Source organism: Accipiter gentilis, chromosome 33 (genome assembly GCF_929443795.1).
Source record: "Accipiter gentilis chromosome 33, bAccGen1.1, whole genome shotgun sequence".
NCBI lineage: Eukaryota > Metazoa > Chordata > Aves > Accipitriformes > Accipitridae > Astur > Astur gentilis.
This window is the reverse complement of record NC_064912.1, coordinates 2,163,890-2,177,089: the sequence shown is the minus strand read 5'-3', so window position 1 is coordinate 2,177,089 and position 13,200 is coordinate 2,163,890. Positions and strand designations below refer to the sequence as shown.

The following is a 13,200-nucleotide window of genomic DNA, read 5'->3' as shown; positions in this document are numbered from 1 at the left end:
GACATTATCCTTTAGAATCACAATTATTATCCTTTAAAAAGCTGAGTAGTTGAAGAAACAAACTTCAAATGGTGTTAAAATTGCAGATACTTAAAGCTAGTAGTCAATGGCTCTGTACCATGTAGAAGAGTACACATAGTTTCATTAGTAAATGGAAAGCCAGGCTGAAATGAAAACTTCGTTTTCTTGCATATGGAGTTACTGCTTTGATTGGACAAAGATAAGAGACTAATTCCACTGTGGAGTAAGTCCCCTCAGACCTTCCTGCCTTTGGTCCAAACAGCAGCACTGAATTTGCCTCTTACCTGAAGCTATGTACAGTAAGTGTAGGTTTGAAAGGTTACAAAACCTAACAGCCATCCCCTCTCCTGGGATTTACAGGAGATTGAGGGGCTTTTGTAGTTGTTTGTGGGTTTTGTCTGTTGTCTTGTGAATAACAACTTCCTCTGAGCAGCAGAAATGCAAATGCAAATCATCTGATGAAAACTGCTGTCTTTAATCATGCTATGATGCAGAAAGTTTTGGTGGCATTCTTCTAAACACATCTGAGATCCTATTTGGGAAGGCTGCCCTTTTCCTTTCGATGACATACAAATGCAGTGTTTGTAGTGTTAGAATATGCTGAACAGTGTTAATCTCCCATCTTCTCTTCAGGTGCTTCTAGGCTTGGCTTTAGGCTGCCTGAACTGTACCCCTTTCTTTAGGTGGAATCAATTCTTAATATTTCTTGCAGCTTCATATCAGCTTGTGAAACTGAGATTGCTCCCAGCCTGACACTGCTGGCTGCTTTGCTTTCTTCCCTGCTTTCTGTTTTCGTGAGCATGTCAATGAACAAACAAAAGAGCTTTGACTCCTGAACACATGCTTTTTTTGTATTACAGCAGGGCTCAGATTGCTTGCATTGTGCTAAGCACAGTACAGATATTCTGGAGGAGACTATCCCTGCTTGACAGAACTTGAATTTTTAGTGGAAACTTGATGTAGCAAATGAGGTCAAATGCTTTTGGGGAAGTTGGGGTGAAGGTGGAATCTATTAGGTTTATTGTTAATTCCTGCTGCTTAGTATTACTGGCAAATTTTCTTTGATTTCCTGCCACCCCCCACCCCCCAACCCCCCCTCCCGAGGAAACATGGGAGATTGGGAAGGAGGTTGGAATAAGCCATTCCACAGACTTGGTTTAGGAAAGTTTTTGTGCCTGTGATGCTAGAATTACTGATAGAAAGTGTTGGGATGAGTGATACAGAGAGGGTATATTGTAGTTTTGGTTGATCTGTTTGTTTTGGCAAGAATTAGTATGATGTGATGGGGCAGGGAAGCCTGTGGAAGAACACAAAAGCTTTCCTGTTCAAACAACACCAGGGAAGCATGGTCAACAGCAAAACAGGAGAGGTGCCTGCATAAGAGCTGGCATTGGTGCTAGTGGGTAGTCATTTGAAGACTGTACAGTCATGATCCCCTTCCAAACCATGCATGCTTAACTTGGTTAATGTGTTACCTATGGATGCTTTCCATCCTTTGCTAATTTGCCCTATGTGGGGAGGTAAGCTTGCAGTTCTCTCACTTTCATCCAGTATTTTGTTTGTCTTTGTGGATAGCTAGCTGAGGGAAACTTTTGCCAGTCCAGAGTGCTGGAGCTTCTGGCAACCAGATCAGTGAAAGACTTCTCCAGGCTGTGAACTGGTTGCTTCTTTTGTGCTCTTCGCACCATCTGCTGCATTCAGCTGGATTACTTAAGGAGGGAGGGAGAAGGAATGTAGGTTTAATATTTGTTATCTTAGTTTTAAGAGATGATAAAAATGGTGCATGCTCTGCAGGCTTTATGGAACAGTGGTACAGGTAACGTACCAGTCTTGATCCTTGGACTTTCTCTTGTCTCAGATCCCCAAAGACGAACATATCCTTCGATTTCTGAGGGCTCGTGACTTCAACATTGACAAAGCTCGAGAAATGCTCTGTCAGTCACTGTCTTGGCGAAAGCAGTACCAGGTGGATTATATCCTACAGTCATGGAGGCCTCCAGCCCTCTTAGATGAATACTACACTGGAGGATGGCATTATCAAGACAAAGGTTAGAAGCTGCCCCTCACATTGACACTACAGCAGTTTGAATTATAGGACCGCATAAGTAATCTGGGATTTCTGGAGAAAGTTGTATTGATGCTTATAACATTAACAAAGCAGTTCAACGCCTGTAAATAGCCTCTCTGTTTTGCTGTAGTTTTGTTATTTTCTCTGCACAGATCAGGCAGACTAGAGCTAGTGCAAAGCAGCATCTCTTTGATAAGGTTGCCTTTAGATATGATATTTATACTTTTCAAATATTTAATGTGGCTTTTATAAAAGGTACTAGAGTAATAGCCTGGGAGACTAGAGTACTTCCCTCTTTCAACCCTTATGTTTGTTTTGAAGATGGACGACCACTCTACATCCTTCGTCTCGGCCAGATGGACACAAAAGGTTTGGTGAAAGCTCTGGGAGAGGAATCGCTGCTGCGACATGTAAGTTGCACTTTCATTTCTACCCTGAGAAACTCTATTTCCTTTGGCATCTTTAGAAGCCTTGATATAGTGCAGCTGGAATCTACCTGCCTGACACAAGTAATTCCTGTGTTTTGTGGCTGGCAACTCAATGTTGACTTAGTGACTTTGGCACAGCATAGCTTTTCTGTTTTCCTGCAGAGACAGAAGTGAAACTTTTATAATGGTATGAATGGGCCAGAAGGATGTTTTCTGATAATTTGCAGTTTAGCTGTAGGCTTTCCATGGCCCTTTTGTGCAGCTCTCCTAATAATTTGATCTTGAGACTCTTATATTTCATCTTAAATTTTTCAATATCTGTACCTTGTATGATGAGCAAAACTTTTCAGTAGAGAAGCCTTTTTTTAATGTATGTTCTTATTCTCTGTTTTGCACACTGCAAGTTCTCAGACTGGTATACTTCTGGGTTCTGTATTTTTTGAAATAAGATCTCTGGGCTGTCCTGGTTTCTTGGTCATACTCAGGCTAATCCTAGTCTGTACTGTGTTTGATTTCAGGTTCTGTCAATTAATGAGGAAGGACAAAAGAGATGTGAGGAAAATACCAACATCTTTGGCCGCCCCATCACGTTAGTATAGTTAGTTTTCTTGTATCCTTACAGAGTTTGAACTGACATGATGAGAAGAATGCTCATGTGAAGGTTTTAGATTATGTCCTTAGGGTTAAATGGCAGACAGCAGTGTGTCTCTGTTATGGGCTATTCCTGGACTTGGGGTTATGTAGGGGACTTGAATGCAGATAAATTCTACAGCTTCATATGAGTTCAAGTATTGGTCCTTCCTTATGTCTTTTTCTGTCCCCCTTCTGTTAAATGTAATCTTGCTATCTTGCTGATTTTAATCTAAATCCATGAAATTCTCTTTTTTTTTGTATACAAGACACTGTCTGCCAGATTCCGCTTTCATTTAAAATGTATTTTTTAATTATTTTTAGCGACAGGCCTGCATACCTTCACCCTCTTCCACACTGACCGCGTATGTTCTTGCCTTTGGAGTTGGGTGTCTGGTTTACCTGAAAGCTGACTGGATTCAGTCTGTCTGCTGCCTGAGTGGAGATCTACTTTTTATTGGAACTGCTAGTCTCCCTTTGTTGGCTTCACTAGATCCTGTACAGGCTATGGTGTTACTGAAATATTCTGTGGATTGTAAATGAGTAGTCACTGTGCAATGAAGGTTCTGACAGGTCTTTTTCTGCATGTTTATTTTAGATCCTGGACATGTCTGGTAGACTTGGAAGGGCTGAATATGCGGCATCTCTGGAGGCCTGGAGTAAAGGCCCTGCTTCGGATAATTGAGGTTGTAGAGGACAACTACCCTGAAACTCTGGGGAGACTTTTGATAGTGCGAGCACCCAGGGTTTTTCCTGTGCTCTGGACTCTGGTGGGTGAAACCTGGACTCAGGATCATAAGCACTTGTGCTTGTACAAATAGCTAAATCATGCAGTCAGTGTAAGTTCTGCTTATTTAAAGAGTTAGGGAGGAAAAAGCTTCCAGGTATCTTGTGGCTCAACTCCTGAAGAGACCACAGCATTGCTACAGAGCAAGCCATAGCATGCCTGTACCTCATTTGATTCTAGTGGCTATCATCCACCAGGGCAGGACAGGATGTTGGACCTAAACTGCAAATCCTTATGTAGCAGTGGTAGCCCAAACTTGGTGGGTTTTCATGTTGATGGGAAGAGACAAGTATTTTTTAATATCATGCTGGAGGACACTGAAGAGAAGAGTAATAAATATGGTTCTGCCTGGTGCCTGCTGACTGTTCTGGGAATGTGAGAACATGCTCGTTAAATTTCTCATGAGGCTTATGTGGTGCGATGATTACAAACTTATTTCACATACAGTAGAGAATGGTTGTGAGACAATATAGTACACTTTCTGTTTGTTACCACTTTCTTTGGGGAAGTGGCTCAGAATTGTGAAGCTCTACACAACTACTGGTCTGTGTTCCTGCTGATGAAGCCTTCTGGTCTCTAGAGCCTGAAGCATCTGTGTAAGATAGCATAAACATTGTCTCTATCTTCACTCTGTGACAGTAGTGTCTTCTGTCTGCTTTTTATTTCAGGTCAGTCCCTTTATCAATGAGAACACAAGGCAGAAATTCCTCATTTACAGTGGGAATAACTATCAGGGTCCAGGAGGGCTGGTAGACTATGTGGACAAAGATGTGATCCCAGACTTCCTGGGAGGAGACTGCATGGTGAGTTTTCCTTCCTGTTGTGCAGGTGGAATCTGCAATGTGCAAGCTCCCTCGATTCCCTCCTCCTCAACACTCTGGCCTTCCACTCCCTTCTGAAAGATGGTTAAACCTCTGTTCTGGCTGGGATACCCTTAGGCTGAGCACAGTGCAGTTAATTTTGCACAGCAGACTTTATCCTGAAGTGGTGATGCTGCACTGGAAAAGGGGATTAGAGGTCAGGTCTCTAAATGGAGCTTAGATAAACTATTGTAGTTCAAGTAAACTTAGTCCCACTGTGAAACCTTATACCAGCTGAGGGTATCATCCTCTGTGTCTGACAGCTGGCGAGTGTTCATAGTACAGATGACTTGATACATTACCATTAGATTAGTACGAACCCTCATACTTGTTTGTCTGACTCTTCCAGTGTACTGTCCCAGAAGGTGGGCTTGTTCCTAAGTCACTTTATCAAACAGAAGAAGAGCCAGAGAACTCGGATCACATCCGGTTATGGACAGAAACTATCTATCATTCTGCGAGTGTCCTCAAAGGAGCTCCACATGAGGTACAGACCAGAACCTCATAAGGCTGAAGGAGGTGCTGAACTGATATCAGTGATGTGTTCCTTCTAGTCAGCCTTAACAGAACAATGAAGGGCTCCCAAAGTGTGAGCATGAGATGGTTCAGCAGCAATGTGCCTTTCTTGGGAAGGCTAATGCTAGTGAACAGCTAGAAGATTGGAAGTTAAGAACAGCCATTTGAGAAAGTGTCGCTTATCTCTACTATGGCATAATCTTCTGCAAGATACAGTCTCTTCCTCCTCCTTCTTGAGGAAATAAAACTCCCTCAGTTTCCCTTCTGATAGTACAGCTTCCATTCCCAGTGGCATAGCTAGGACAGTAATGGTGGTGATATAAGAAGGTATGTACTGGGAACATCCTTATGGGGGTCATCAGAAAAGAGAATGTTCAAAACCAGAGCACTTAAGTGTCAAAACAGTCCACTAGCTTCACTGATGATGAGTAACTCTGATTTGGCCTGCTTAAGACTCCTTAAAAAGCAGCAGTGCCTTTTGGAGTCTGTAGCTGCTCAGAAGGTGCTCTTTGCTTTGTCCCAAATGCTTTGCTTCAGTTCCATTGATGTTTTCCTAGAACAAGTAAATGATTTACAAGCAATTCTGATACAGGGGAGAGATGGGGTAAAAACGCCTGAGGAGATGTACTGTGGCAGAAGACTGGCAATGGGAATCAGTCTATATCCTCCTTGGGTATCAAGACCAATAGCTTAACTGAAGGATTGTAAAGAAAAGCATATTTGCAGAGTGGGAAGGAATATGCTGGCTGTCACCTGAAGACTTGACTCTTTGCACTGTGCTTGTTCTGTTCTTAGATAGTTGTGGAGATTCTGGAAGGGGAATCTGTCATCACCTGGGACTTTGATATTCTGAAGGGAGATGTGGTGTTCAGCCTCTTTCACTCCAAACGTGCTCCTGAAACAAGTCATAAAGAAGCCACGTTACCAAGTACCTCTGCTGCTGGGGACAATATGCAACTAATTGATAAGACGTGGGTCCTTGGGGTGGATTACAGCCGTATGGAATCTCCACTGGTTTGCCGGGAAGGCGAGAGCATCCAGGTCTGATGTGTTTGGGTCCTGGCAGGGATCTTATAGTCCTAGCAAACTCCAAAACGGTCTGGTGCTGGGGCGGTGAAGGAATCGATGGCATGGGAAATCACGTATTGCTTAGAAATGGTGGTTGTGGTCATCATTCTCTGGATTGCCTGTGAAAGTGGTTGCTATTGCAGTCCTAATTTAGACTGAGCCATTGGAAAGAGATTCAATAATCCATGATAAAAAGCTAATTGAAAATAACGTTTGGGTTTTTTTACTAGCATTACAGGGGTGTGGGTCAGGCAAGTAAAATAAACGAATGGTGTATAGTCCCCAAAGTAGTAAGCTCAATAGTTTCTTTTGACTTTGCCAAGTCATTCGTCTGTTTCTTAAGATGCCTGGTAGTCACTTGATGGCACTCTTTCTCTCCCAGGGATCTCATGTGACTCGCTGGCCTGGCTTTTACATTCTCCAGTGGAAAATGCATGGTCCTCTGCCCTGTTCTGGCACTAGCCTCCCTCGGGTGGATGATGTTCTTGCCTCTCTGCAAGTTTCTAGTCACAAGTGCAAGCTTATATACTACTATGAGGTGCTTGCATCCAAAGACTTCAGGTAAGAGATTTACTGGGGGGCGTTTACTGTACAATTTGCAATAGAGACGCCAAATGAGAGGACTGAGTGCGAGTTAAACATCCAGATACCAATGACCTCTGCAGGGTGTACATTTCACTGGTGACAAGTTAGATGGACATGATTGTGGTGGCATTTTGTACCAAGAACCTCCTTTAGTGCTGTAGGTAATAAGGGACCCTTTGGACCAGTGCTTCAGTTTTTGCTTACAGCTACCTGAAGAGGGGGAGGTTTTTGACTGAGGAGTTTTGTGATCTTAGTTGGGAACGTTTTGAGAAGTTACTTTTGGAGTAACTTAACAAATATCAGCTGGGCTATGTCATGCATATTTTGTTTGGCACTTGAGAAGGATGTCAGTCATGATTTTGAGAGTGCTTTCTGAACTGGTGAATACATCGGCCTTGGGAGGATTTGCCTAGCCTCCTTTAATGCTAAAGGTACTTTTCAAATTACCCAGTAATTTGAATTCTTTGCAAGTACTTGACCTTTTGCTAGGAGCTGGAGGAAGTGTTAGGGAGAACAGACTTGCAGATGAGCAGGTGGTGACCTTGAGAATGTGACCTGGCCAGATCCTGTAGAATCAGAGCAGCAGCAAATTCCTCGCTCCAGTCATTCAAACATGTTCCTTGTTGCTCTACCTACATAGAATGTGTCAGGAACAGTAGGCAGTCACAGCTACAGTGAACCTATTCTGCTTTTGGCGGAAGGAGCTCAAAGACCATGGCTGGACACGCTGAAGTTGGGACTGTCATGCTTAGCAGGCTGGAGTTCTCGGGTTAGCAGTGGCATTGCATTTGCTGACCTATGCTGCATTTGGAATGCTCTTGAGTTTTCCTTTCTGCTCAGGGGCAGTGAATGCAGCCCCACAGAGGCTTCAGCTGTGTCCCACTCCCAGAATAACTGCAAGAAACAAGGTATGATACCTGTAACTAGGAAAAAAGATATCTCTGACAAATTAGTTTTTCATCGTGACGCAGAGATTCTTAGAGATCAAGTTGAAAATGATGGGACAAAAAATAAAGTACTTTTGTAAGTGTTATAGAAAGTAAACTGATCTGTCAGATCCATTAATATCTGCCTTCCTAACAAATATATCTGTTTTGTCCTATCTCAGGGGATCCATGTCAAGCCTGGAATCTTGCAACAGCGGCTTTTCCCAGCTGAGTGGAGCCACGACATCTTCCAGCCAGTCCCAGAGCAGCTCCCATCTTTCCAGATAGCCAAGGCTACAGCAGCAAGGAAAAATCGCTCGGGGCTTCCTGACACCCCACCCCAACCCCGACCCCCGCCCAGAGCTGCTCTGTGCACCAAACCAAAGAGCCTCCAGGGGCTGAGCCTTGAGGTAGTCGTTCGTGTGACCACAGGTAGCAGCCATTTGGACACAGAGTGGCCTCTGGGAGCTACTTTAAATGTGAAAACTTGGAATACAAATGACAGATTTAGAAATTTTATATCAGATGCTTACTTCTCAGTAGGCTTTTCAACAAATTGTGTTTTTTGGATGAATGTCAGTTTGCATGAATCCATGTATTACTCAACTTTAAAGGGCTCTTTCCAATCAGTCCTTTTCCTAGGTGTGGTAGAGGAGACTGATGTTGCCTTATCTGTTTGATCTGTAGGACTAGATTATTCATGTGTAGCAAAACTAATCTAGTTTTCTGGGTGCCCAGGGTACCAGTTACACATCAGAAAGTAAAGTGGGCATTTCAGGGGTGGGAACTTGAAGCAAACTGTAAATACCTTTATACAGATAGGATGTTTCAGAAATCAGTTCCAGGTCAAACCTAAAACCTCTTCCTATCTGACAGGATGCTATTAGGAAATGTGTTGGATTTTTTTAACCCGGTGAGATGCAAAAGTCAAAATGGTTTTCTAGAAAGTGCAGGCAGAGAGTCTGCCTCCAGTAAGCAGCATCTTTCTTAAAGATAGACTATTGTTCCTTTTTCCTCAGGTTTACAAGCAATAATGAGTAGATCTGACCCATCTTATCAAAGTGGATGGGAACTGAATCAAATTATAAAGGGCTAAGAAAAGCAATATTTTATTTCCTGAAGGCACAAAATTTTATGGCAGTATTATAGAACTTCCTTCTTTAAAACAAGAGCTAACTTGAAGAGAAAACTTAAAAAAAAAAAAAGCATGTATGTATTTAAGCACTTACTGAAAAGTATTTATTCAAATACTAGCTTATTTTAAATTAATTTTTAACTTATTTATAATTTCAGAAATGACTATTTATTAAATCCAGTCACCTTTTTTAATGGGATGAACTTTGTTTTAGAAAGGAGTAACTGATTGTCTTCAATCCCAAGCAATCTTTCTACTTAGGTTCTAATCTTTGTGTTTGCTGGGTGTTCTTGTGTAAAGGGCTGTATCATACATAGCATTTTGGGTAAGGGCTGTGTGTCATCTTTTCCTGCAAGGTGAGGTTATAGTCCAATGCTTTTTGGACTCAAGGGATGTTTCTTGGGATTAAGAAGCAAGGATTCTGTTCAGGAGTTATAAGAAGATGGTGCATCTTCAGAACACACCAAAAATACCCTATTTGTCCATGATCTCCACTGATTATTCCACAGAGTAGATGTGTAGCAAAGGTGCTAGTGATCCATTTATCAGCTTGGGTAGCAAAGTTATGTGTGTTCTCATTTTGTTGCCACCTAGACAAGAATAGATGTCAGATACTCACTTGCCCTTGGGCAGTAGTTGTAGCTGGCAGACACACAGGACTTGTGATGTGGACAGATGTCTGCTTTTGGATCCAGCTGTGCTGTGTGAAGACCTCATCCCCACCAGCTGGAGGTTACCTCTGCACAGATCTGCTGCCTACAGAAGGGTATTGCAAGGGTACTGCCCCTGCAGTTGTTCAGGTTATCCCAGCCAAGTAGCTCATGTCATGTAATGTGGTAAATGTGGTCTATAATGACCGAGTTTCCAGTTCCCCAGCTGGGGAGCAGCACAGACAGTTCTGGGCTTGGGGCAAGGGAAAGCACAGCTGGTGGTGGAAGTGTGGCTTCTTCCTCCAGCACAGCAATCCATGTATCCATGGCCATGCTTCTCAGTAAGGACTTGGGGTTTCTTTCCATCTCACCAAGTTTTTACTAAGGTTGATGGAATCTGTGCAGCTGAGAACTACAGGTGTGTCAAGTAGTTCCTTCTAACCCTGCTTTTTTAATTACTGGTTTTGAAGTACCAGGCATTGACAAAGGAGAAAAGAGCCCCAGTATTTGGAACAATGGGAGATGAAGAACTTGATGTGCTTATGTAAGCTGCTTGGGGTTTTTTAAAGGATTGGAGCCAGGGAAATTACTCTTCCACCTTGCATCTCTCACTGTGAGAGTAGAACAGGTAACTTAGTTATGCAGGCCCCAGGAAAGTTCTGATTTCAGTGAATTCTGCAGTTGTTCTGTGGACTTTACCATTTCTCCCAGATGAATGAAACTTCTGTCTCTGGCATGTCAGCATAACTGGAGTCTGGTAGAGAGGGAGAAGTACTACCTTTGCTCTGGAAAATCAGGAGTTCCAGAATTAAAAGTGCATGTGTGTATCACTTATGTAAAATGCTTTACCCCTAATTAATTCTGATGCTATTTAACAAACACATATATATATATATAAACTTATACCTGTTTCTTTTCTGAGTTAAGAAAAGGTGGCCTGTCCACCTATGTCAAGGCTGGTAATTAATGTCCAATTTAGAAAAATAGATGACATTCCAATTTAAAAAATTAATGTCCAAATTAGAAAAAATTAGATGACATGTCCAATTAAAAATTAATGTCCAATTAAAAAATAGATGACATGTCATGAATCAGTCCCATACATCCCCACATACTATCATTTATATTCAGAAAAGGTCTTTCCAATTAATTACCCCAGGGGGCTAGCACTAACTCTAATTGTCATGAAGGAGTTGGTTTTACCCTCAATGTAAGATAGAAAAGATAAAGACTTTACTGAAAAGTTCATTAAGCAATAGAATTACAATTGCTACTACAATCATACATTAAGATCTTACAGTAGTTCATGTTTGACTTGCAAATATATGCACAATATCTACTGAAGTAAATAATGCCCTATTTGATAAACAACACGCAGCCTTTTCTTGTTGGTAACTAGAGAGTCCTAAGGCTGTTAGTACTTTGTAATTGCCTTGATACCATTTTCCACATGCTTCCAAAGGAGATCGCTTAAAATTAATAATCTTATCAAATTCAAGAATTGATGAATGCTCTCCAAGGTGATGATATTTTCTTACTTTCTCTGCCACCACATCCACCAGTGATGTTGGTTTACTCTCATATCTAATTGTAATATCCACAGCTAAGGCCTGATTTCCCTTAACAAATACTAAATCAGGTTTATATAATCGATTTTGTTCATGTTTTAACAATGGCTCTTGAAATACCATTCAATCTTTATTTTTAGCTTCCTGCGCCAATATTTCACATAGTTGTTTATGTCTCTTTATTCTGGCATCTTGTACCACGGGACATTATCCAATGATATGTGAACAGGTTTCATTCTCTGCTTGACAATGCCAACATAATTTAATTTGGGACTCTTGTCTTCCTCTTGCCAAAAATTCTTTTGTAGGGTAGACTGTGATGCTGTGATAAGTTTTCTATGGGGAATGCCTCTGTAATATTCAATCCAGTTGTTGCTGATTTTATCCTTCTCAAAGTTGGAAACCCCCTGGCCCTGGGAGAGCAGCTAGGTCCAATTCACAAATTCTTGTTTTTGCCAGTAACAAGGTTTTGGAAAGAGTTTTTGGAGCAGGTATCTCCCATTCTGAAGGTGGTTCTTCATTGCCCAACTCCTCTGATATCACCATAATGCCCCTCGGGTCCCAGATGATGGCATTTTATCCTTATCTCTTCCAGCTGTAATCCATAGTCTTTCAAATTCTCTCTCAATGCCCTCTTGTTTCACAATTGCTCTTGTTGCTTCATCCGAAGATTGAGCAATTCTATGCAGTCTTCAGGCTTGTACACTAGGGATCAATCCCAAGAGTCTCGTAATACCTAGGCCTGCATCCCGAGTACTGGAATACAGGATGGCATCACAGGTACTTGCCGGTAGATGTAACCATTCCTTGATGGCCATTCAAACTGTCAGGTCAGGTGTTTCCAGGTATGTTACTTTTACATCAGCATGGTCTGCTAGGTAGATCAATTGTGGGATAGTATATCCCTTCAAGATGTCCACCTTCTGAAATGGTTTCAAAGAGGACTTTCCATTGTAACCAATCCTTTTTCTCCGGTAGTTCTGGTTTTGATATTCCAGTCTGTGGGTCTATGCATAGGCTCAAGTACTTTTCAGAGCTACCAGGCTCAATTGTGTTGAGGGGGCTGCCATTAATTAGCCATGGAGGACAGTCATTGATCATATACGAGTCTCCAGTAGGTTGGATGTAGAAACCATGGCATTTTTCCCCCTTGTCTTGAGACCTGTTGGATTGCAAAAGACCTCTAAAATTTTGATATTCTTCTGCATGCTGTCCCACGATCCACTCAGCAGCACTAGGTCATCTGCAAAAGCCATGGTGGTTGTTATGTTTTGAGCAGTGTTGGCATCTATTTCCCTCTTCCTCAAATTTACACAGTAAGAGGTCCACAGATAAGGTAAATTAATTCTGATGCTAATTAACAAAGTGTTACAGAGGCTCACACAGTCAAATCCAACAGGTGTTAAAACTCAGATTTATTATTCAGTAAAAAGTTAGTTAGAACTCCGATAACATTTGTGAACCACAGGTTCAATGACATAAGGGGAATCGGTACTGCACAGCTGACTTGAGAATTCTTAAGATTTAAAATGATGACTCAAAATGCACATATCACTTGCCTAAAAGATGAGGGCTCTCAACCTGCAGGAGTTACCTAGGGCAGTGTCCCAACCCAAGGGGGAGTCCCCAACTGCAGATCTGCTGCTCTGAGGAGGGCTCATTCAAAATGCCCTCTGGCAGGACCCTGTTTATACCCTTGTTGAATCTGACCTGTGGTCATTTTACTCCCTATTGGCCAAAAGGTCAACACCTCAGTGTACCTGGCATATCTCCATTGATCAGTTTCAGGTCAATTTTCAACCTGCTGCCTCTAGGGTTTGGGGTTTTTTCTTCTCCCTGCCTGGAGAAGTTTTGTTTCCTGTTTGGGGGGTGTGTGTGTGTGTGTACCTGCCACACAAACACATATAAATTATACATGTTTCTGTTGTGGTTTTCCAAGTTAAGTAAAGGTGGCCTGT

The 13,200-nt window shown here is 42.0% G+C and overlaps 1 protein-coding gene across 5 annotated transcripts in view; it reads left to right on the top strand.

Moving 5' to 3' along the window:
• Positions 1-13,125, top strand: part of SEC14L5 (SEC14 like lipid binding 5) — a 42,939-nt gene extending 29,814 nt beyond the window's left edge. For 4 of the 5 annotated variants that reach the window (XM_049791821.1, XM_049791824.1, XM_049791823.1 and 1 more), the window contains 9 exons: positions 1,880-2,069; positions 2,411-2,499; positions 3,036-3,106; positions 3,746-3,917; positions 4,603-4,737; positions 5,144-5,281; positions 6,106-6,351; positions 6,761-6,939; positions 8,072-13,125. In XM_049791821.1, the coding sequence (XP_049647778.1) occupies positions 1,880-2,069; positions 2,411-2,499; positions 3,036-3,106; positions 3,746-3,917; positions 4,603-4,737; positions 5,144-5,281; positions 6,106-6,351; positions 6,761-6,939; positions 8,072-8,177 (1,326 nt within the window). In that variant the 3' untranslated portion in view covers positions 8,178-13,125. Of the gene's footprint in view, positions 1-1,879; positions 2,070-2,410; positions 2,500-3,035; positions 3,107-3,745; positions 3,918-4,602; positions 4,738-5,143; positions 5,282-6,105; positions 6,352-6,760; positions 6,940-7,603; positions 7,733-8,071 lie in introns of all 5 variants that reach the window. The other variant, XR_007504568.1, reaches the window with a different exon arrangement.
• The last annotated feature ends 75 nt before the right edge of the window (positions 13,126-13,200 follow it).